This window comes from Numenius arquata, chromosome 2, assembly GCF_964106895.1.
Source record: "Numenius arquata chromosome 2, bNumArq3.hap1.1, whole genome shotgun sequence".
NCBI classification, from domain to species: Eukaryota; Metazoa; Chordata; class Aves; order Charadriiformes; family Scolopacidae; genus Numenius; species Numenius arquata.
Genome location: NC_133577.1, coordinates 76,084,033 through 76,108,594, shown reverse-complemented (window position 1 = coordinate 76,108,594; position 24,562 = coordinate 76,084,033). Strand labels below are relative to the sequence as shown.

The 24,562-nt window shown below is 51.6% G+C and overlaps 3 protein-coding genes across 3 annotated transcripts; 2 read left to right on the top strand and 1 right to left on the bottom strand.

Moving 5' to 3' along the window:
* Nucleotides 1–1,939: 1,939 nt before the first annotated feature.
* SOX10 (SRY-box transcription factor 10) lies at nt 1,940–11,595 on the top strand. Its single transcript, XM_074168357.1, has 3 exons — nt 1,940–2,618; nt 8,450–8,715; nt 9,106–11,595. The coding sequence occupies exons 1-3, from the start codon at nt 2,209–2,211 to the stop codon at nt 9,819–9,821; spliced, it is 1,392 nt and encodes a 463-aa protein (XP_074024458.1). The 5' UTR covers nt 1,940–2,208; the 3' UTR covers nt 9,822–11,595.
* A 3,558-nt stretch (nt 11,596–15,153) lies between these two features.
* POLR2F (RNA polymerase II, I and III subunit F) lies at nt 15,154–19,170 on the bottom strand. Its single transcript, XM_074168851.1, has 5 exons — nt 19,128–19,170; nt 18,912–18,981; nt 18,597–18,727; nt 16,950–17,021; nt 15,154–15,339 (listed from the first exon to the last, which is right to left on the bottom strand). The coding sequence occupies exons 1-5, from the start codon at nt 19,145–19,147 to the stop codon at nt 15,249–15,251; spliced, it is 384 nt and encodes a 127-aa protein (XP_074024952.1). The 5' UTR covers nt 19,148–19,170; the 3' UTR covers nt 15,154–15,248.
* Nucleotides 19,171–19,326: 156 nt separating this feature from the next.
* Nucleotides 19,327–23,799, top strand: C2H22orf23 (chromosome 2 C22orf23 homolog). Its single transcript, XM_074169104.1, has 6 exons — nt 19,327–19,426; nt 20,823–20,885; nt 21,284–21,469; nt 21,947–22,081; nt 23,264–23,364; nt 23,677–23,799. Exons 1-6 carry the CDS (start codon nt 19,327–19,329, stop codon nt 23,797–23,799), a joined length of 708 nt encoding a protein of 235 aa, XP_074025205.1.
* Nucleotides 23,800–24,562: the final 763 nt, after the last annotated feature.

Here is a 24,562-nt window from a genome sequence, read left to right as displayed (position 1 = left end):
GAGTCCTTCTCATCAGGAGACCTCTCTTTCTTCATGAGAGACCCCACATTTGCCTTCTGGAGCAGCTCAGCATGTTGGAGGAAGCAGAGCCTGCTTGTCTTGGCAAGACCCCACAGAGATGAACATGTTGTGACAAGCCCATCCCTAGGGTGCAAAAGTCCTAAGAAGGTTCAAACTGGCATCCACTGTCCAGCAGCACACTATTTTCCCTGGACCTAGTGTCCTCCATCCTCGGGTCACCCCTGAACTCCTGCATCCCCTTCCCCACCCCACAGACTCAGGTCTGAATGAGGGTACTCTTTTGGCAGCATCTTGACCCTGGGGTCCCAGGCCAGCTCGTTGCAGCACACTGGGATTCCTGTGAGACTCTGTGACAGAGACCAGGGGACTCATTGGGCACATGGAGGACCCTGCAGGAGCAACCATGCTAGCAGGTGGAAGGAGAGAGATCCCAGTCCTGGGGTGCACACCCATGTCCCCAAAACACCTCAGACCCCTTCCAGCACCCAGCCACCCCAAACTCCCTGGGGTTGAATCTTCCAACACCATCTCTGGGGCAACCACAATTGCCGAGAGCAGCCCAACATCAGTGGCTCTCGTGAAGAAGTCAGCACTGGGGGAAAGTGGGGAACGTGCCAGCGGCCGAGGTGGGGTGGGGGGCTGCCCGCGTCCCCTCCCCGCCATCCCCGACCGACCATATTCTGTCTCTGAGGAGTGCTTGGCTCCACCTTCCGCCCTTCCCTCCCCCGGTGCTAAGCAGCAAAGCCAGCTAGAGACATCCAGCTGGGGTATTAGTAAAAACCAAGCCTCCCTCCAGGAATGGCACTCGCCTGAGAGCCTCCCCGCACCGCGCGCCCCGACGCCGCTGGGGCTGGGAGGGAGAACAGGGGGGCTATTGGGATACAAATCACAGTCCTCGCAGGATCTGCCCGGCACACTGGCCAGCCACGTAAGTTTTCCTACCTGAGCTCCCTCTCACGCGCGCACACTTTCGCTCTCACTTTTTTCCCCCCTTACTTTCTCTTATTTTTTCAATTTCCCCAACGAGGGTCCATGTCACCCTCTGAAACTGGAGGGGAAAGCAGCCCTTGCTCTGTGTTGGCTCTTTTTCAGCTAAGCCAGAGGCATGCTTTTCTATCACTTCTTTTTCTTTTTTTAAATTTCTTACTTCTTTTTTTTTTTTTTTTTTTTTTTTTTAATTGCTGGATGTGGGAAATAGAGAGGCCTTTATTTTTAGAGTGTTTCTTTCTCCAAGGGGGGGAACTGCTGCACAGTGGCAGGGACTTTTAGAGGTGACTGCAGAAAGGAGAGAGGAGGAGTGTGTGGGGCAGGCAACCCAAAGCCTTGGCTTGTCTCAAAGTTAAACTTGGTTTGTGTTTGTACCTGTATAAATATATATATAAATATATATGTATATGTGAATGTGAATATGAATGTGAAAATGCATACATACACACAGACATGCATCTGTTGGGGATGCGATGTAGATGTATTTTAAGTCTTTGATTTCTGAGCTGCAGGAGGAGGGTGAGGGACGGGGTGTCTCTACAGAGGCACTTTCCCATCAGGGTCTCCAGGTGTGGATCTGGGGCCCGGGCTGGTTTCCTTCTCGGTGGTGCTGCCTGCTCAGCTTCCCCAGTAGCTGGGATATAGGTCCCTTCTGGATTATCGATACAGTGCCGGCGCTCCCCCTCCTATGCCTCCCCCCGGGCTCTGTGCTGGCATTTCACTGCACATCTTTGAAAGAAAGGGGCACTTCCCCACACAAGTTTTGTGGCTGTCCCCCCATCCTGCTCCCCATGGGGAGCTGCACCCGGGCAGGACAGTCCATGTCTCTCTCCTTTCAGGTCCCCAACTCCCCTTATTCCTTTTGCCCCAGGCCCCTCCGCACGTCAGCTCCGGATGATTGCAGAGATAGGGAGCGATATCCTAATTAATCAGGGGCCCTGACCCATCCCCACCCCCATCGATCACGGGTTTTGCGGTGTGCACGGCAATTGCTTTGCTTGCACTTTTATCGAGCGGCCCCTGTCTCGTGGTCAGCTCTTCGGAGAGCTTCGAGTCCCCTTCAGATTTGGTGGTTTCTTCTCCTTTTCTCTCTTTTTTCCCCTCTCTTTTCTTTCTTCCTTTGTTTTTGTCTTCCTCTGTCGCTTCCCCAGTGAGAAGAAGGACACCAAGAAGGAAGAGAGACAGGGCTTGAGAACGACAATGGCTGACGACCAAGACCTTTCGGAGGTGGAGATGAGCCCGGTGGGCTCTGAAGACCACCACTGCCTCTCGCCAGGACCCTCCATGGCATCAGACAACTCCCCACACCTCACTGGCTCTGGGAACGGGGAGATGGGGAAGGTCAAGAAGGAACAGCAAGACTCGGAGGCAGATGACGACAAGTTCCCGGTGTGCATCCGTGAGGCGGTCAGCCAGGTGCTGAGCGGCTATGACTGGACCCTGGTACCCATGCCTGTCCGGGTCAATGGAAGTAACAAGAGCAAACCCCACGTCAAGCGGCCCATGAACGCCTTCATGGTCTGGGCACAGGCTGCCCGGAGGAAATTGGCTGACCAGTACCCGCACCTCCACAACGCCGAGCTCAGTAAAACCCTGGGGAAGCTCTGGAGGTAAGAGCGAGCGGGCAGAGGGGGAGCATGAGGGCTGAGGTCCGGAGGTGTCCTGGAGAGGACTGTGTGGTCACGCAAAAGGATGGAGACTTAGCGGGATGGAAGGGGTGTCCTTTGAGGGGACTTCCTTCCCTGTGGGGAGCCCCCTTGCAGGAGGCACGGTCAGTGACTGCGGCAAGAGTGGTGGTTGGATGTAGTGAAGGCTTTCTCAGCAGAGCTCACCTCCATCCTGGGCGACAGCCCTTTCCACATGCTTCCCACTAACTTCCCCTGTTGTTCCCGACCAGGACACTCTCGTCCTGGTCCTCTCCTGCCTGACTGCCAGGGCAGATCTTGTTTTCTTGGCTCGCCCTCCTGTTGGGCCAAGTTGTGCGCTAGCAGGAACTGGGCTGAGCCCCATCCAACTTAACTCACTGGTGGCTGCCTCAAGCCTGTTTGAACTCAGGTCCTGGTGCCAACAGGGGTTATTTTCCATGCGGTGCTGCAAAGCAAGTGGGAAACAAAGTTTTGGCCAAGGAGGAAGGTCAGGGGAAGGGAATCAGGTGGTTGGAGCCCCACACCCATCCTTCCCAGGACAGCCCCAGTTTTGGCAGGCTATGCAGGTGCAGCCGGGTGGACAAGGACAGACCTTGCGAGAAAGGGGGGCTGAGGCTTAGCAAAATGGAAGGGACCTGCAACAGTCGCAGCCTTAACAGGTTTTCTTGCACAGACTGGCTCAAACCATCCCCATTTTCTTTGCACCCAGAGACGCCCTCCCTTCTTGCCGGCACCCACACACTTGTCCCTCTGGCCCCACCAGTTTGTTGCGCCCATTTTCATTTTAGCTTCGTGCAGACCCCCAGGTCCCTAATGTACCCTCCCCAATCCACTCCTCCTTCCTCCAGCAGACCAACAGGCTGCCCCAGTTGATCACAGCCAGCCTGTGGACGTGCAGAGAGCTGTCGTGCCCAAGCCAAGCATGTCAGGCTGACCTTGCCACTTCTTTCCCATCTGATGGTCTCTGCCTATAACCCCATCAACCTGTTACAAACACTTTCTGCCACAAGCCCCCATCACCCTCCCATCCCCCCGCATTGCCTTGCACTAACCAATGCAAACCAAGGCTCATGCAAATGGGTCTTCTCATTCTCTCTTCAGCCCCGACGGCATTTCATGGAGAAAGCCCTCAACCTAAGGTGGGCCGAGAGATATTTTTCCAAGGAGAAGCAAAACACACCCCATCCAGCAGCTGATGCCAAGGTCCCCTTGTGGCTTTGAATCTCCTTGCTTGCAGGGAACCGAGCCCTTGGGCATTAGCTTCTCCCTCTGCTACATCAGCCCATTTACCTTGGCCCATCAGTGTCTAGTGTAAGGCCAGCAAAGGGATTTCTTTGCAAAGTCGAAGGGAGGGCGTGATTGCGAATGTCTCATCTGATGCTCCTTCCCGCTTTGTTCCCCCCTGCCTTCCCTTCCCTTCGCCACGGCGCTTGCTCCCATCTGGGGCTCTGCTGCCAGCCTCTGGACTGTGAAGCTGTGCTGGAAACAGGGTGTGTGTGTGTGGGAACCCACTTCTTTTGTTCCCAAAGTGTTATTTCAAAGGTATTGTTCCTTTATTGCAAAATATGGCCAGATTTTAGAGCAATGGCCTCCCTCCGGACACTGCATTTCCCTTGAAAATATAGCAGAGCAGTGAAACCCTCCATAGATATTGCATTGAGAGTGCAGGGAGACAGCCCCCAGCCCATGGCCATATTCCTGCACCCGACTGCCTCCCTGCTCCCAGGGCATGGCAGGTGTTTTTTAGGGCACCGTGCAGCCAGGGAGCGTGGGTCAGGAAGAGAAACTTGTGGGATCGGGTCTGGGGTTGTTGTGTGCTGCTGGGTTTACCACCCAGCTGCTTTGCTTCAACATATCTCCTCTCCAAGTGTCCTTAGTGCAGACTGTGGCTCTCCAAGCTGTCAGTCCCTACAGCAGAGTAAACTGGGTTATGGATGCAGTGTTTGGCCTGGATAGGATCACATGCATGAATCTTTCTGTGAGGCTGGGGGGAAATATCAGCCCACAAAACTCCAGGGTAGGTGGCCCAAAGGTTATTGGGATAGTAGCCCCAAGCCTCGCCTTCCAGCCACAGTACAGTTGGGTCTTCCTCCACTGAGGTTCCCACTGCCCTCATCTACACTGTCCTCAAGGCATAGCTCCTATGCGTCGGTACAACTGCGAGCAGCCAGGTTGAGCTCTGGGCGGCTTAATCTCAAACATTTGATGAGGGTCCCTGAAAAGGGTCCTGGCTGCTCGTGCATCCCCATCTTTTTTAAGGTGGCCAGTCAAACCCTACAGCCTACATTGCTAGTCGCTTTGGACAATGTGGGCAACATATTTCCATGTGGGCTGCTCTGAGCTTATAGAGGTAAAGGGCACATTAGGCAGAGAGAGGAGCGCTGGTGAGCACAGACTGCCTGCAGACCACCATTAAACCAAGCATGTCCCCAGTGATAGACACTGGGTGAGGGCGGCAGAGGCTGGGAAATCTCCTTGGAAATCTCCTTGAAAGGCAGCTAGCAGATTGAGGCATAACCCCAGTGCCGTTCCTCATGCTCCTCTGCAAAACGGGCTGCAATGCCCTGGGCTTTTTTATTAAGCCTGGCATTTACTCCGGCTCTGTGCCACCGCCGTGTCCTCCATGGGCTCCAGCCCTTGTTGGGAGGGCTGCAGGACACGTCCCGATGGCTCCAAGTGTGCTGCCAGGGGGTTATGACCCACTTAGGGTGTGTGAGGGGTGCAGTCAACGAACCAAATGTACTGGAAAAGAAGAAGGGAGGGTTTCCATATTCGACGGTCATGAATTCTCGCCTTGGCTGCTTTCCTTCCCCAGGCTGGGACAGGGAGCAGCTCTCAAATGGAGGCCGGCTGCTGAAAATGTCGGCATGACTCTCAGCCAAAATTCTAGCCAGCACCACCTCCTGGGCCGAAAACAAGCAAGGCATGGGAGGAAGGCTCGGTAGGGAGGAGCAAGGGGACCTGATGGAGGGATCTCTGCATGAAATAGGGTCATGCCTACAAAATCTGGGGCTGTGGACGTGCAGGAGAGCCCACCCAGCTGCTTTCTGCTCCCAGCCAGCCCTTGCCTTGCATCAGCCCCGATGCCCAGCGCCATCACCACCCTGACTCATCGGCAGCTGAGTCCCAGCACAGGGTCAGGCCTCTGGCCACTGAGCCTGTCGCCTGGCACGCAGCACGGTGCAGTGGCGGGTGGCAGAAGGGGAGGCTGCAAGAGGCGGGCAGAAAATTTGAGCCCCTCTTTCTCCTCCCGGAGCAGGGCACTGGATGCTTGCCCCTCTCCCCTCCGCTCAGGGGTGTTGGGAAGGGTGGCAAGGGCTCAGTTAAGCCCCATGAAGGGCTTTGCTCCATGAGCCATAACTTCTCTGCCCGTGCAAGATTCCTTTGCATTATGGCCTGGGGAGCGTGGGGGGCAGAAGGGGGAGGGCAGGAAGCAAGTGAAATCCAAATCCCCCCAAATCTCCTGGCCTTTGCCTGCTCGCACCAGTTTCACTTTGCTAAAGCCGATTTGAGCTCTGATCCCAGCAGGAAGGAGGAGGGAGCAGGCAAACTTGGAAAGGAGAAGGCAAAGACATGGGGAGAGGACTTGCTGCTGCCCTGCTGGTGGCACTGCCCATGGGCTGCTGTCAAGGGGAGAGGAGGTGAGGCCCTCGGGCATGGCTCCTGCATAGTCCATGGTTCATGCCATCCACAAGATGGATCTGGGAGGCTGAGCTTTGGTCTCCATGGGAAGCTCTGCTCTGAGCTCGCCATGCAGTACGCCCTACAGATCAAAGCTGGCTGTGCAGACTACATCCCTCTCGCTCCGAGAGGTACCCACAGAGACTTTTCATTCCCAATCACAGACTCTTATTAGCTTTAGCACCATCTGGGCTGGGAATACAGGGACACTGGAGCCTGGCTGCCTTGTAGTGAAGTATCCCGGGTTGAAAGGCTGCAGGTTTTACCTCTATCCTCCATCTCCTGTGGAAAGGGGGCGTTCTGCAAGGATGAAGGTTTTGCCAAGGCAAGGTCGCCTCCCAGTCCACGATGCCTACAAGAGTTGGCCATGATGTCCCTTTGGACCCCTTGGAGCGCTGTCTGGAGCAGTGCAGGCTGAGGGATTAGAGCCCTCTGGGACGTGTGAGCATGGTGTATGGTGGCGGGAGGGAGACAGGAAAGCTGGTGTTGGATTCACGGAGGCTCAATTGCTTTAATCTCCAGGATTAAGGCAGTGGAGGAATGTGGTGTGCGGCCGCGACCTGCTCAGGCTGCCTGGAGTGAACCCAGGTCAGCACCATAATGGGCTCCAGCCCGTGCCACACACCTTCTGGCAGCTGGCTGAGGGGATGCACAAGGAGCAAGGGAAAGGGGGTGCTTAGGAACCAATCCATTACTTGCTGGCAACCTCTTTGATCCCCCGCCAGATTTATCTGTGTGTTCCTTGAGCTGTGCCTCCTCTTTGTCTTCAGTTTTTCAGGCCAGTTCAGACTTCTGTATCTTCCTCAGTGCCTAAAGCTTAACAGAATTGGTCATATTTTAGTGTTAAGGGCCTTAAGGGTACCAAGGTGGTGGCACAGCCCCATCCCCAAGTAGTGTTTTTGTTGAGGAGAAAAAGGCATGCACATCTCATAAATGGAATATTTTTTGCCATTTGGGAGCCCTGCCATGTGTAATGGCTGCTGGAGTTGCAAGTCACGGGAAGACTGGTCCCTCCTGAGAGCACTGGTTTCTGATTAGAAGCAGGATGACTTTGAGTCACAAGAATATTTGAGGGGAAAAATCATAAAATGAAAATGCAGTGCTTCCAACCGAGACGCTGCTAAAGGCTTGAACAATGAGGATGATCTCACCTTCAAGTGCTCTGAGCCATCCTGCCCGCACATTTCACCATTCTCTCTTTGGAGAGCCTATCTTAACCGAGCAGCCCATGATCTGGCAGGAATACAGAGAAGGAGCTTACATTTCTGCAGTGCTTTTCATCCACAGACCATAGCTCATCTATTTCTACAAGGCTAGCAACCTAGCAGCTATTTTTTTTTACAGCTGCTCAGCTGAGTTCAAGAAGGGCTGGTCCTTTGTGCTTCAGCCTTTTGTATTATCCATGTCTAAGGTGAGCAGGAGCTCCAGGAATAGCAAAATACACTGTTTCCCCCCTTTCAACATTTTCTTTAATTCCCTTCTAGGGTACTTCAAGATGCTTAAAGGCCCAGCAAGCTCCACGCAGCAACACGAGTACTGTGGAGCCAATGCCAATTGCTGCCATTTGTGCTCAGTAGAGCCTCAAACTTGGAGCAGAGCCTATGGAAGGGTGGGAGGTTAAACAGGAGTAAATATGGTCTGGGAAAGAGCAAAAGACATGCAGGAGGCAGCACTAGAGGTAGCAAGGGTGTGCCACACTGTCTTAGTCCAAAGGATGATCCCAACTACCCTTAATTTTCCCAAAGTCTTTGAAAGCAGCTTGTCCAGCCTTATTTTACAACGCTATGAAAGGCTGGGCTTTGCCTTTGGGCAAGGTAAGAGAGGGTGTTGAACTTATTGAGGTGAGAAACATCACGCAGCTGGGGAAGAGGGACCCAGTGCTGGCAGGAACCAGTATCAGGGCTTAATAATTAATGAGGAGGAAGAAAACATTGCTGTCTCCACTGAAACACTTCCAAGCTCTCCCTGTTGTTCTGGGAAATACTGTGAATGGGGCAACACCCTGACATCTGGATTTATACACTGTGTCGCACAATGCTGTGTATAGGTGTTTTATTTTTCTGACGTACCTGCCCCTCTCCTTCCCCTCTTCTTTACCACCGTGGTCTCTGCAGGCTGTTGAATGAAAGCGACAAGCGGCCCTTTATCGAAGAGGCAGAGAGGCTGAGGATGCAGCACAAGAAGGACCATCCCGATTACAAGTACCAGCCCCGTCGGCGGAAAAATGGCAAGGCCACACAGGGCGAGGGCGAAGGCCAGGTGGAGGGGGAGGCTGGCGGGGCTGCCGCCATCCAGGCCCACTACAAGAACGCCCACCTGGATCACAGGCATCCCGGCGAAGGGTCGCCCATGTCCGATGGTCATCCAGAACACTCCTCAGGTGAGTTCCAGGTCTCTGTGAACCTACTGACAGGTTACAGCCAACTCGGAGGCTCAAAAAAGACAAGTCACCACAGTGAAAGCCTTAGCGATGTGGCTCACACCTTGCTCATGACCCAACAAACTCTGCTGGAGTCAGCAGTACAGGGATGTGCCTGAGTTTCACAGGCACTTGCATTCCTCTGGTCAGGCAAGGTATCGTTGCACCTTCCCTCTTTTTCCACATGATATAAAAAGGTTTGGTTTTGGCTGGCTATTTCTCTCTCCCTCCACTGAAGTCTCCAGTTGCTGGCATGTTGGGATGACCAGAGCTGGCATGTGTATAAAGTCCAGGCATAGAACAGTAACTCATTTCTTCTCTTTCCTCCTCAAAATGTTTTTCACATTGCAGGTCAGAGCCATGGGCCCCCCACACCTCCTACCACCCCTAAGACCGAGCTGCAGGCAGGCAAAGCCGACTCCAAAAGAGAAGGGCGTTCCCTGGGGGAAGGGGGAAAGCCACACATTGACTTTGGCAATGTGGACATCGGGGAGATCAGCCACGAAGTGATGTCCAACATGGAAACCTTCGATGTCAATGAATTTGACCAATACCTGCCGCCCAACGGACACGCTGGCCACCCAGGCCATGTTGGGGGCTATGCGGCCGCGGCGGCTGCTGGCTACGGCCTCGGGAGCGCCCTGGCTGCAGCCAGTGGACACTCTGCCTGGATCTCCAAGCAGCATGGAGTCTCCTTGTCCACTGCCACCTCATCGGTGGTGGACTCCAAGGCCCAGGTGAAAACGGAGGGGTCCGCCCCTGGAGGTCACTACACCGACCAGCCCTCCACCTCCCAGATAGCTTATACATCCCTGAGTCTGCCCCACTACGGTTCGGCCTTCCCCTCCATCTCCAGGCCGCAGTTTGACTACCCGGACCACCAGCCCTCGGGACCCTACTACAGCCATTCCACCCAAGCCTCTGGCCTCTACTCTGCCTTCTCCTATATGGGACCTTCCCAACGTCCCCTTTACACTGCCATCTCTGACCCTGCACCCTCCGTGCCACAGTCCCATAGCCCCACACATTGGGAACAGCCTGTGTATACGACTCTCTCCAGACCGTAGGGAATGGGGAACGGTGACCGAAGCAGCGACGGAAAGGCTCCGAAGAATCAGCACAGGCAGAAGAGCCTCCGAACTCCGAGGTCACTCAGTGCCATGCAGCCACCAGAACCCACTGAGTATACAGAAGTGCCTTTCTTGACCCCGGCTATCGCTGGCTCACCCGCCTAGAGGAAGGTTTTTCGTCCTTTCACCCTTTACCAATTTCACGCAGGCCATGGGACTTGGCTTGCGACACCTTACTGGCCTTCTAGATGAGGAGGATTCTAGACATGGAGTGACTGGTCTGTGGTGGGTTTCGTTGTGTGCACCCTGGACTGGACGATGAGAGAGACTGTCCTTTCCTTCCCCTCCCCAAACTGCTCCAGGGAGTTAGCGAGTGTTTCCAACAGGCCACAATGGCCAACACTTTGTCACCTGCTGCGGGTGAAGGGTGGTTGCTCAGCCTTGGTGGACACGTTATGGGAGGAGTAGTAGGGAGGACGGCACGGCCAGGTTCCTTGCGATCAACGTCGTGCAGCAGTCCTGCCTACGATTCACACATGCATGAATCTTGAACCCCGTTGGAAGACCAGCCCATGCTTGCTTCCCTGCTGATTTTCACAGCTGCATCCTAGCTTTTCTCCCCGCCTCTTCTCTCCACCTTGTCTCTGTTTAATCCCACACTCTTTCCTGCACAGAGATTTTAAGGCTTCCCTGGACAATGCGCAGGACTCAGGAACTGCATTGTTTGCCTTAATGTTACTCATGTCACAGCCTGTGTGCGCATGTGTGTTCATGTATGGAGGTGCAGGAGAGGTGGGGAAGGACCAGTGAATCATTAAGGTGCTGTGGGTGAATCCTCCTTTCCTACAATTACTCTGTATCGTTCATTTACATCTAGTATTTCTGGCATCTCAGTCTTTTCTAATCTCTTCAGTATCCCAGACAACCTCTGAGCAAACTTGGTCCTTGCTCTTCCATGTCTGACTGTGCCTGCCTGAAATGAAGGGGCACCATGGAAGCCGCTATGCACTTGCCAACATGCCAGGTTGATTCCAATACTCTCTTTGAACCCCCATTCCAAACTCAGGCTGACGGGGTGTGCATCCCCGCTCGATTCTTCATCATGTCTTCCAGTCAGTCAACACCTCCCTCCTGCCTACACTGAGGATGGAAAGATGTAGCTTCAAGCAAGGGAGATACGCACCCAATCTCGGATGAGTCTAAAGAAAAGAAGCCTATTTAGGTGCAAAGGAATCTATTTTCCCCTTTGAGTTTCAAACTGGAAGTGACCAGCTCTCACAGTCAGATCAACCTCCTTTTTTCAGCCCAACACCTGAGGACAGTCTGCTTACTTCTCCTTTGTCACCTTCACGACTGGCGTGGTTTGTCATGACAGGGAGTGAACTGGCACAAAAGTTGCTGCAGGAAAAGATGACTCCTTGGCAATTGATCGCAGAGACATGGTGTGGAACCTTCCAATGGATATTCCAGTATAGAAAGATGAAATATTGACCGTGGACTGTAATGGGTGCCACTGTATGCCTTTGCTGATATGACTGTCAGATGCCCTTCCTGCCTCCCTTAGCTATGGATGACTTATCCTTGTGGTGTCTGAAAAGATCATGTAGAATGTTTGCTCCTTGTACGCATGTAACCTCTTCCAGCCCTGTCCCCTTATTTATGCAAGTAGCACCTTCCTCCCCCACCTCCCTTTCCCCAGTCTCTATGCTGTCCTAGCACCATTAACTTTGCATTAAACATACAGAATAATAAACTTTAAAGTTGCATTTTCACATTGTCTGGGTTTTTTTGACCTCTTTCCTGCAAGTCTCTGTTTTTTTTCCCTCGGTAAGTGTGTGATGGGTCCCATCACCACCACACAGATCCTATGCACAGCATTCCTCTGCTTGTCATGAAGAGGACACAGGCAGAACTCCAGCTTACCAGATACCTTCACGGAGATGAAACTCATCTTCTGTTCCTGCCCCCAGCTCATCATTTCTTCAATGATAAACGTAGTTAACACTGATTTCTGTTCTTCAGCTAATTTCCAGCATGTGCGATTAAAAAGAGCACTGTTTTGCATGTGCTTCACCCAAGAATTTCTTAAGTGTGATTGTTAATGCTCTCCAGAATAGGAGCGTGGGGTTTCTCGTCTTGGTAGCTTATCACCAGGCGGCAGACGATGTTCCTTCAAAATAAAAATTTCCCCACATACACAAACTCATGTATTTTGGAAGCAACCAATAGTTTTGCTGTAGAATGTAGAACCATTAGTTTTGCTCCCAGCCTTTTGCCTTCCACAAGCAAGAACCTAAATACAAACACTCACACACAGAGAGTATATTCAAGAATAGATATATACATCTTCTAACTCGTTGAAGAAGGCATCCTGGCTGTAGTCAGGTCCTGGGAGTCTACCTGAAGATGTCTGGAAAGAAAACATGCAGCAGATGTCAGTCTGCTTAAGAACACCTCTCAAGGCCAATGGTAGCACGGTAGGATCCAAATTAACACAGAGACTCCATAACAACTACAAATTGATTTCAAAGGGTTTCAATGCCAACACATTTGATCGATCCAGTATGAGGATCGATTTAGAATGAGGAAGAGGAGGCTGAGGGGAGACCTCATCACTCTCTACAACTACTTGAAAGGACACTGTAGAGAGGTTAGTGCTGGTCTCTTCTCACAGGTAATTTATGACAGAACGAGAGGGAATGGCTTCAAGCTCCAACAGAGTAGATTTAGACTGAACATTAGGAAAGAATTTTTCACAGAAAGAGTGGTCGGGCATTGGAATAGGCTGCCTAGGGAGGTGGTTGAGTCACCATCCCTGGATGTGTTTAAGAGACGTTTAGATGTGGTGTTGGGGGATACGGTATAGGGGAGAACTTTGTAGAGTAGGGTAGATGGTTGGACTCGATGATCCCAAGGGTCTCTTCCAACCTGGATGATTCTATGATTCTATGATCCAGTGAGTTTGTGTCCACTAAAAATTTTATGGGTGAGTAGAGGAAGCAGGACATCTAGGAACCATGGAACACGTTCAAAGCTTTTTAAAACTCGCAGCACTATTCAGATGAAGTCCTGTATAGGACCAAGAGCAGCAGCAGCAGAATAGCTTAATGGATCTAACAATGGTGACGCCAGCTAAATTGTTCCATGCAAAATAGGACTGTGGCCATACACTGGAGAGGAGGAGAAATCTCTACCCCAAATTACAGGCTGTGGGAAGAGTGCAGAAGGGAACTACTACACAGCCGAGCAGGTCAGGAGCATGTTTGGGGAAGAAGGGAAGCCAAGGCAGAGTTTGGGGTAGGACAAAGCTCATCACAGGGGTGGGAGAGAGGAGGTACATGCTGTAGATGAACAGAAGAGCAGGAAAAGAAAGTTCTTAATCACACACAAGTACCCTTTTCCAGCTCTTCAAAAAGCGAACTAAGAAAGCGCGTGGGCTCTGCCTCAACCATTCTCTAGTGGAAGGGGATACCTCCTCTAATCTAGGAGGGTCCTCACAACTAAGACAGGACTGAGAATGCCGCTGGTAACAGAGGGGTTAACCACTCCTCCTGTAGCCTAGCAGTGGCTGGCCCGGCATCCTTCCCTATCCCTTTAATCATATCTGATACAGATGCAAGGCTGGGGAGGGGAGGCTGGTAGGGAACAAAGAATCCATTTAAAAAAAAAAAAAAAAGGACAAGAAAACGACCCCCGCGCTCCATGGCGGACGCCAAAACGATTGCACAAAGGCACCATTTCAGGGCTGAAATTTCACCGCACCAACGTGATTAAAGGATTCCATGGAGGGTGGGGGGAGAAGGCTGAAGGCCACAGTGCTGCAAATTAACCTTTTCTTGGTAAGGATGGCCTGGACCAGGAAGCACTGGTGTTTCTCACAGTCGACCCCCTTCCCACACCTGCAAGAGCTTCCACGTTCCCTTTGACCTGTCACTTTGCTCAGGGACCCATTCAGGTCTTGCATATGACCTCCAAAACCAGCCCCTCCTATGCACACCAACAGAGGAATGATGGACTGGTGCTTTTACAGGGAGCAGTAAGAGAATGACATTCATGGCTGGTTATATGAGCCGAGTTCCCAGGCAGGTGGATATAAACTCCCTCTGGGACACGGATGCTCATGTGCAGGCACTGACCACACATACAGCATGGAGAGCGCTCAAGCTTTAACACAAAATACTTGGAAATACTCTTCCTGGGCCAGCATAAACAGAAAAATTAATGTAAAGCAGAAACCACAGGTGAGGTGCACCTTCCCCCTTCTTCTCTTTAAAAAACAAAACAAAACAAAAATTCTGAGAGCACTTTTTAGTAAGGTAATTGAGAAAGACTCAGTGTTCTCCATCCAAGAGCTCAAATCTTCCTTATGCAGAGCAAGAACCTTGGAGCACACAGATGAGGAAATGAAAACTAGGTAGTGGCTGGCTAGAAGCCTGTGCAGATTGTAATGCATCCACCCAACTCTTGACTTGAGCATGTAACCTCCCTGCATATCAGAGGTGAGAGTGCAGGGGACAAATGACTGATCTTTCATCACACTACAGATTAAAGGAACTCTAGGATTTAAATATTGTTGTGCCACCATAAGAACCACCAGAGTATGTACTACTGAGATGGCCTGAGAGCACCCACACACCCAGGACCATCAGTTCCACCGTGTGTCAGAGAAGGGCTATGCGAGGAGCAAGCGTGGCGAGAACCTACAGCAACCGAGCTGGTGGGACAGAGAATGGCGACTGCGCTTCCGGCTGGGGCAGTGCCACTGAAAGGGGATCCCCACTTCTGATAAGCAGCAGGAGCAGGGAAACAATAGGTGATTTGATGAGAGCTGCTCTACGATACTCCTGAGAAGCCCCACAGCCAGCCCCAGCCGGAGAGGAAATTGGGGGTTACCACAGCAACGTGCTCAGGGCACAAAGGCCCAACTGTCTGGGGGGAAGCAATGGAGGTGTCTGAGCACTCCCGTTTTAAGAAGGGACAGGGGTGGAGAGCTGGAGTCTTTCTGAAGCCAAAGTACCTGCAAAAGCATTTTTGTACAGCAGGAACTTAATTGGCTATTGGTCCTATAACCAGGGAGGAGCAGTGCTGGAGGAGGAAGCAGTTACTGTAGTCTTTAGCCTAACTAAAAGGTAGGGCCTTCGCAGGTGAAAAAAAGCTGCAAGAAAAACATGGCACTTGGCTCTCTAGTCTTACTAATATAGCCCATGACAGACAGACAGATGACTAAGCTGGTAGAGAGAAGTAAGAAAGTCTTCTCTTAGGCACACAGGACTGAGATAAAAGAGAAGGTGGGATGAAAAAAAAAAAAACACCCAAACACATTAAACTTAAAATGTGGAGGTTTATAATTTATTTACACAAATATAAACAAAAATAGAAATATCTCTGGAGAAGGAAAGAACCAAAACAATGGCTGGAGGCTGATCAGTCTGTGATAATTAACTCATCCACACCCCAGTCTTCATAGCTCCCATCTGGCAGGTAACGACGGATGATTATGGGAATCTTGCGTGCTCTGAAGGGAGGACAGAGAGGTGAACAGAAATGCCAGAGCCTTCACTGTATACCAATTCAGCATGCAATGGGAACTCAGGCATTCAGTAAGTTCATCAGGTTTAACTGAAACACCTGTGTGGCACCAGTGATTTGGTACTATACAGTAGGGGGGAGTTCCAACAACCTTCTCTCTTTTGTAGGTGCAAAGCACTGAGACTCGAATCAACCAAACACCCACAGAAGGTCAGCCTTCTGTTGCTACTGCAGGAATTGAGCCCTGTGATCTCACCCCGCTATGAGACAACACCAAGCATCTAAGAGATATAGGGGAAAAAAAATTCAAGGGGCTTGAAGAACAAATCCACTTTTAGTTTGATGGAAGATTTTTCTCAAGACACTACAAAAAGTGGTAGAATTCCAAAAACCTTCACGGCAAACTGGTATTTACAAAGTATTTTGCACCCGGAGAGCATTTACAGTTACATTATAAGAAGGATACATGAAATAGGGACTATTCAGGTACGAAAACCTGGTACAGCTGGGGTGGAGCACAGCATCTGCTTACAGTGCTTCCAATTAGAAAGTAAGGAAGTGCTGACCACAATTTAACTTAATGGAAGTTGATTTAAGTCAGCAGAATGTAATCAGACAGTCTGGAATCTAACCAGGGCATCAGGTTTCAACCATATCAGACTTGAAAAGTAATACAACTTCTTAATGATCATATTCAGGGCCATTGTTTTTCCAGTAGCAAAGCAGCTCCCTCACGCCAAGAATTACAACTGAATTTTGGCAGAGAACAGAATGCCACTATGCTTTGTCACACCCTGACTTACTTTCTAGAGCTTATGCTCAGACAGTGACCAGAAGCAACTCAGGCTGAGCTTGGAGATCTGACAGGAACATGACCTAAGGAGCTTTTGGCAATGAAAAAGGGAGCTGTAATAGATATAAAAATCTGCAAGAGCAACTGCAATGCACTGAGAAACTGGGGTAGCAGAGGGACAATTCAGTTCAAGAACAGGGACTTAAAACAGTAACAGAGTCCAGTTGCTCTGGATTGACCATGTAGACTCAGGGAACTCTGCTGTGGAAAGGTGGGCCTGTCAGTGGTCATCCAAAAGCTGCCTCTGCTACAGTCAGGAGGCACTTATTTATCTTTCTGTAAGCAGGGGGATGTGCCTCCCCGCAAGCACAGTAAGCCAAGTGTGCAAGGGCCTGGGAAAAGAACATTCTTAACAGGGTCTCCACACCACCAGCCTGACCCTTATTTTATTTTTTGCCAGCACTTAATTTGAACACAGGTCTGTTCAGATGTCTGCTTCAAATCAGTTCAATTCAGGGAATTTAACTTATTCCAGAAAGATGAGGACCTTGGGTTCTCATCATAGAAATATAGAACTCGGACTCTGAGGTAAAAAAGGTCAGAGCATTCCTCATCACCTGTACTTTGCACAAGCAGCAAGGATGGGAGAGAGCAGCTGTGGAGAAGTCCCAAGGTGAAAAAGGGGAAGGTAACTGTTGTGCTCACTGCTATCAAGGGAAGACAAGGCTGTCTTGGAATAAGCTGCTAAGTACTCGGACCAGGAGAGCACTGCTGGCTTTATGGAAATGAAAACTAGGACTTACTTGAGTTCCTTCATGGCAATCAGCAAGGGGTCTGTCTCTCCTTCCAATTCCACCATCACTGGGGCACACATCCTGGGACAGAACATTGACAATCATTTGAGCAAACGCACAGAGAGAGAAGAGGGACAGCTAAGCACATGCGTAGCTATGTCACCCAGACAACGGTCAGTAAAGTAGGAGGGTGGGACCCCACCTGGGCAAATCTGACTCACTCTCTTATGCGCTTCGGGAAGAAAATTCCCTTAAGTGGTTATGAACTGAGCTTTTACTTGAATGTTCTTCTTGCCCCATCCCTCAGCCTCTGCTGACCAGCTGGTGCTCAAGGGCTGGTCAGATCCACACCCTTCTAGTCACCCTCTGCTGTATTTAAACATGAGAAAAAGACTGGTTCTAAAATTAATCCAACTAAGAGGGAGGAAACACTAAAATGGGCGTGCCTCCTACAACTCCAGCACATCTCTTACATTCCGATTTGCTCACACCTTCCAAGCTTAGTTTGGGGGGAAGTGAGGGACTGGATTTACAATGCACTCTACCTCTAGGAAGAAAAGATTAAGCACTTTGCAGAGGGTTGCGACAGCAGAGCAAACATGGGTGATGATATCCACCCGTTAGACAACGGCTGCAAAGAAAGTTCTCGTTATGTGTGGATAAGGCCACTGGGGGCTGCTGCTGGCCTAGGTTCAGCACCGAAGGCAGAAGATGTAGGTGAAGCAGAAGCGGGTGCCACAGTGTTTTCGATTAAAGGCCTGGCATGGGCTCATCTTGCCTTCCCCCACTTTTCTGGCCTTCCACCAGTTGAAGGAGTGTGCACAAAATAGCTTCACAGAGTGAAGACTGTGCAAAGGATAGCTCAGCAAAGCGATGATTAAAGCAAGATCTGATCACCACCTATGAGCTTCTAAACAGTGTAGAAGAGAAAATGATTTGAAGGTGGATATAACCAAGATGGAACTCAGATGTGCTTTCAGACAAACCTTGCCACACTCTAATAATCTTGCTCATAAGGCAGTTTTTCAAAAAGCACAGAACTTTTTGATAAGTATTATTAAAACAAGTCTAGACAGATAAATGGATCAAGGCAGGCAGCCTTAACAGCACTTAAAATAGAATTTAAATGGTATTACCTATTATAAATGAGGCCCCACCATTCCAAATACTTTAAAAAACTTACAGCTTGCCACAAAGCAACTGTACTTAAAAAAGATTTTGTGTTGTTTACTCCATTCCCAATTCCTACAGCCCTGTGGTATCAAGTGGAGATGTTCTGAAACATCTCTCCCTCCAACACTGGCTTTTGCAAACCAGTTCTGAGCTTTTCAGCCCACACTTATGGAAGACAGAAACCTGGATCTTGTCATATTCCCCACTTATTTTGCTTGTGACCTATGGAATTTCATTGCAGCTGCTGAATGCCCCTCCCTCTAGACACAAGTACCACAGTCTCAGCTGGGGAAAGACAAGAGACTTCACACCCAGCTAAGAGCTCCATAGTCCTGTGCTGATCAAGATGGCCAGCTGCAAGCGCAGCAGCCACATAAGGGATTACATGAGATCCAGGAGTTTTTAAGGAAGGAGGAAGCCAGCTTTCACTGGGAAGGGAGGAGAAGCTGTGGCTACGCTCGAGACATGGAGTGCAATACTCACGCTATCTGGAGGGCACGAGTGCCCAGGACTCTGGCTCGCTCGTATTTGGTCATGTAGGGGGTAGTGATCCGCTTCTGGTTCGCCTGCTGCCGCTCTCCCGAGGGGAGGATTTCCACGTTCTCCTGTCCCTCCTGGAGAAAGCAGACCAGCGCTGCAACTCTGCTGTGTGTGCCCACTCCTGAGGCTTCGTGCTGCCGGGAGAGCCCCTGAGGCCTCCCCAGCCCCAGCCACCACCTAGCCAGGCCGCAACGCAGGCCCAGGCTACTGGCAGAGTCTGCCCGAGCCGGCAAACCCGGTGGCCCGCGGAGCACCCACCTCCTCCGCGTTCTCCAGGTCCTCCAGCCCTTCATCCTCCTCCACATCGTCGAAGTCGTCCCCGTCAAAACTGCGGGAAGGACACACACGTCGCACATCGGAGCGGGCCGCCCATGCCACGGGCTGCCACGGGCTCCCTCCGGCCCGGCGCCCCGGGACGCGATACACCGCCTCGCTTCGCCCTCCCTTCCTACCCCCAGCCAAGCCCGCTCTCACTTGTCCTCGTTGTCAGACATGTTGCCTCCCCGCCGCCTTCCTGCCCGGCGGAAGTAAGAATCACTTCCGGCTGCCTGCCGTGACGCTGCCGGAAGTGCCCTGGCGGCGCCGTTGCCGTGGCGACGCGCAGCCGCGCTGCCCCCCCCGCCCCTTCTCCTCCTCTGCACCCCCGTGCCCTCCCGGTGCGCCGCTGGTCGCTATGGAGACGTCGGAGCTCTGCGGGACACCGGGCCGCGGCGGGAGCTCGGCGGCGGCGGGGGGAACCCGGTACAGCCCGGCGACCCGGGAGTTGTTGAGAGGTAACGAGGAGCGGGACGGGGGCCCGGCCCGGCCCGGCTGCTCGACCTCCCCCTACCCCGCGCACCGGCAGCCGGCCCGTTCCTCCCGCCCCGCTGTCGCCCCGCAGTGAAAGGTCCCACCGCTGTTCCCCCGGGGCGGGAGTGGGGGAACCGGGTGGGCCCGGCGCCGGTAGTGGCGCCCCGGCTTGAGTCTTCTGAAGCTGTGTCTTCCCCTTTGGGTGGTGAGGGAGGATCAGCCTGGGGAGGGTTTTCCAGCCCGGGCCCACTGCCTGGGGCGAGGTGTGGAGCCTCCTTGGGCTGCCATGTTCACCCATGCATCATGGACTCGATGGGTGGACTGTTTGGTGGATGAGGAGTTGGTTGGATGGTCGCATCCAGAGAGTAGTGGTCAATGGCTCAATGTCCAGATGGAGATTGGTGACAAGTGTTGTCCCTTAGGGGTCCATATTGGGACCAGTACGGTTCAATATCTTAATCAATTACATGGACAGTGGGATTGAGTGCACCCTCAGCAAGTTTGCAGATGATACCAAGCTGTGTGGTGCAGCTGACACTCCTGAGGGATGGGATGCCATCCAGAGAGACCTGGACAAGCTTAAGAAGTGGGCCCGTGTGAAGCTGATGAGATTCAACAAGGCCAAGTGCAGGGTCCTGCACCTGGGTCGGGCAACCCCTGGTATCAATACAGGCTGGGGGATGCAGGGATTGAGAGCAGCCCTGCCGAGAAGGACTTGGGGCTACTGGTGGATGAAAAGCTGGACATGAGCTGGCAATGTGTGCTTGCAGCCCAGAAAGCCAGCCATATCCTGGGCTGCATCAAAAGAAGTGTGGCCAGCAGGTTGAGGGAGCTGATTCTGCCCTTCTACTCTGCTCTGGTGAGACTGGTACTGTGTCCAGCTCTGGAGCCCTCAGCACAGGAAAAACATGTACCTGTTGGAACAAGTCCAGAGGAGGGCCACAAAGATGATCAGAGGGCTGGAGCACCTCTCCTATGAGGACAGGCTGAGAGAGTTGGGGTTTTTCAGCCTGGAGAAGAGAAAGCTCCATCAGACCTTATTGCAGCTTTTCAGTCCTTAAAGGTGACCTACAGGAGGAATGGGGACAAACTTTCTAGCAGCGTCCATTGAGGTAGGACAAGGGGTAATGGCTTTAAACTAAAAGACAGGAGATTCAGACTAGATATAAGGAAGACATTTTTTACAATGAGCGTGATGAAACACTGGCCCAGGTTGCCCAGAGAGGTGGTAGGTGCCCTGTTCATTCCAGGTCACGTTGGATGGGACTCTGAGCAACCTGATCTAGTTGAAGGTGTTCCTGCTTATTGAATGGGAGGTTAGACTAGATGACCTTTAAAGGTCTCTTCCAGCCCAAACTATTCTATGATCCTGTTTTTCAGTGATGATGGAGGAGTCAAAGCTGACGCATTTCCAGAGGCGGTACCTGATGGACTGCGTGAAACGTGAGTGATGGGTGACGGCCCTCTTGCTCTCCTGCCAGCTGCTGTTCTGTGGAGAAGAGCTTTTGCTGCTCACCATGAGATGGAGGCAATTGCCTACAGCTTGCTTGAATGGGCAAGTGCTTTGAAACAGCAGCATGACTGCTGCTGACACACAGGGACGTACAGGGCAAGGTGTGCCCAAGGATCATCCAGGGAACAAGACATAATGGCATGACTTGAGCCACAGTCTGTCTCATGTCAGCATGTACGACCACCCAGGGTGAGACATCTGTGGCACCCAGGGTCTTCGCTCGTGGTGCTACATCAGATCAACAGGTAGATCTGCTGGCAGTAGCCTGGGGTCATCCATCTAGGCTTCTCTCTGTCTGACTTACCGTTATTTTTGGACTGTTCTCCAGGAGGAGATACCCTGCCGCGCCAGTGCCACCCCACATCCAGCAAAGAGCCAGTGCCTGCAGCGCCTGCTTTCTCCCCAGCAGTTTGTCAGCCGATCAGGCTTTCAGCTAAACCACATCTCCGACCTGCCAAGGTCTGCCAGGCAGGAGATGCCTACACGCGAGAGAAATTCAGGCCACAGGCAAGGCGTAAGTCGGCAAACACCGCTAATGAATAAATGATGCCAGCTGCTCCCTCTCTTCGCCTTCTGTCCATCCCCTGCCTGCAATCTCAGCAGCTGCAGGGGGTGTCTTAATTGCTCTTTGTCCTCATGCTTTCTGTTTTCAAAGATGCTTTAAAAATGGATCTCTGAGGGAACATCTGCTGTAAGTGCTCACTGACTTCTGCCCACTGGCTAGGAGGGATGATAGATGGTAGGGACTTGCACAGTCCTTGCATAAGAAGGGAGTGCTACAGAATTTTCTAGCTTATAAATGTGAATCAAACCTCTGACATCAGTTTGGTTGGCTCTGTGTGCCTGTGAGGTGCTTGTGTAGTTCAGTCTGGGGATGGACTGTCATTAACGTAACGCTTCCTCTGGCACCATTAGCAGGGAAGCGGTGTGGCCAGGCTCCTCCCTGAGGTGACAGGCTGATAATAATTTATTTTCCCTTTGGCATTCACAGGAGATTTGGAAAAGGAGAAGCAAAGGCTCCAAAACATCTTAGCAACAGGGAAGGATGTGGTGGAGTGCAACGTGAAGCAGACGCTGGTTCAGACAAAGAAAGAGGAGATACCTGAGCCTGACCGGTTTGAAGAATGTACGTCTTTATGTATCCTGGAGGAAGACAGGCGGGAAGCCTGGGAAGCTGGGCTGGGGTGGCAGGCCGTGCTGCTGGTAACCTGAAGCCCTTCGCGGACGAGGCACAAAGCCCAGTTTCCAAGAGGAAGGACTTGCTGCTATGACGCTGTGATCCAGCTGTCCTCGCAGAGGTTTGCTTGGCAGATCCAAGCTCCCTGGGCTGCCCGCACAAAACGAACTCTGCTGGCAGGGGAATACCCTAGGGACGTGCAGGGTGACTGGGCAGGAAGCCCAGGTACTGCGGGTCCTTTTTCTAGCCCGCATAACTCAACATAGACTAGGGTGCTTGCCAGCCTGACCATGGCTTGGGCTGTTTTCTTTCACTCCAAGATCAGAGCACTTACACTAGCGAAGCTTAAATGTCGATCAGAACTTTAAGCAGGACTTTGGCCTGCGGAGTATTCTGGGATGGCCAAACCCTGCCTAATACCTCTCTGTGCTTGAATCTTCAATGTGTGCTTGAATCTTCAAACCCCAGCCAGGCCTTTGCTAGTCGGGGTAGCACAAAGATGCACAATGTTAGAATAAGGTGTACAGAAGGGGTGCTTTGGTCCCTGCTGCAGGGAAGCCAGTACGACTGGCTTCACACATGCTTTGTATCCTCTAAAACTTGTCACAAACTGAGCGTTGTCCTTGACACATCTGAAATACCTATGTACTTTGTACTGTGGCAATATTTGGGGACCAGCTGGCTGCAGGTCTTTGCTGCAAAGCGACAGCTAGTGTTCTGTGCCTGTGCTGGTCCTGGGAGCAGAGATGGTTGTGGTCACTGGGTGCTGCATTTCAACTAATGAACCTCAACGGCTTCAAGCAGGCTCTGTCTCCATGCAGAAACCAGTTAAATTGCCCCCAACCAATTGCCAACAGCAATTGTCTGTACAAAGAAAACAAGAAAGTTACCATTCCTGCAAGATGGGGAATGGTAAGAAGATGGGTAGGGGGGCATTTCCTATTGCGTAAGGGCCTGCTGAGGTATTTTGATGACATATGCAAGATAAGTGTTACAGCAGACATTGGCCTTCCTTGGTGGGACCACTGTTCAAGCAGAGCTAGGAAATTGTGGGTTCAGATTTAGACAGAAATATGTTTTCTTGCCTTTTGGCTGAATCCTGTTTCCACGGTGTTTTCTCTTATCCATCAGTGGTGAATGAAGTTCAGGAGAGGAAGGAGTTCCTGGCAGAGATGGAAGCTCTAGGACAGGGCAAGAAGTATCAAAGTATTGTCCTCACTGAAATCTCACAGGTACGTGAGGGTCCTGGCAGCATTGGCCATAAAGTGTGTGGAGGGAATGCCTAGTATCAGAGACCTTAAAGCAGAGTCTCCTCTGATACCCGAGCAGGGAAGGAAGCAGATAACTGAGTGTGTCCCTTCGTGGCATGGGACAGGAGTGAATTTGGGGAATGGGGGATAGAGGTTTTCAGGCCTTTTTTCTGTCTCTGCATGTAAGTTAATCAGGGAAATAGACCCTTTGTTCTTGGGGTTGGCAAAAGAAGAAGAGAAAAAAAAAGCTGCCAGCATTTTCCCCACTCAACCCTTCCCCTTTGTACTTTGCAGAAAATGCGTGAGATGGAGCTCATTGACAAGAAGAGAAGTGAGGAAATGAGAGAGATCATGACAAAAGACTTCCCTGGTGGGAAGTCTTTTTTCCCTGGTAGGAAATCTGATCCCACGGACTAGGCCAAGGGAAAAAACACAAGCACAATTTGTTCCCACCTCTTCTTCCCAGCCTCTTGGCATCAGAGTCTCGAGGGCTGCTCTGTGCCTGTGCCCGAAAAGGAGGCAGCACCACCTGTTGCCTAAAGCCAGCAGGCAGGAGCAATTTGTACATAACCAGTAGAAGCAAGCTGTTGTAAAATCCTACCCACGCGCTGGATCCCTTCTTGCTCAACAATATTAAATAGATGAAAACACACAGAGGCAGCTACCAAAGCATGACAAAGCGGAGCCTCCTTTTGCCTATGCAGTTTCTCAGAGTACGACAATCCACTGGTAAAAATGTCACCCCTTTCCATCCATCCAGAGGTGGAGGTTTCTCGTGGCAGTATGATGATAACACACGTGTTGCGAGCCACATCTATGACCCATTCCTGTCCCCGTGGGAATGTCTGGGAACGGCTGTGCTGGCTGGGATGAAGGTGCAGCCGCGTGGCCCTTGCGCAAGCCTGAGCCTCCGGCATTGCTGCAGGTCAGCGTGACTGTGTGCATCAGCAAACTTCTCGGCAGCAGCTGAACTGGGCAGGCGCTCGGGAACACAGCTGCGCCGAGCAGGGAGAGGGGGTTTCAGCCCAGCGCCTGCTGCTCTTTGCTGTGGGCTTGCATGTGGCTTTTTGGTTCCTGAAAGCATGGTATGCAGAATAGCCATCGTCTTCCCACACAGCCTGGAAGTGGCTCTTTGCTCACCTCATGAATAACCCCCACCTCTGTCCTCCAGCAGGCTGGA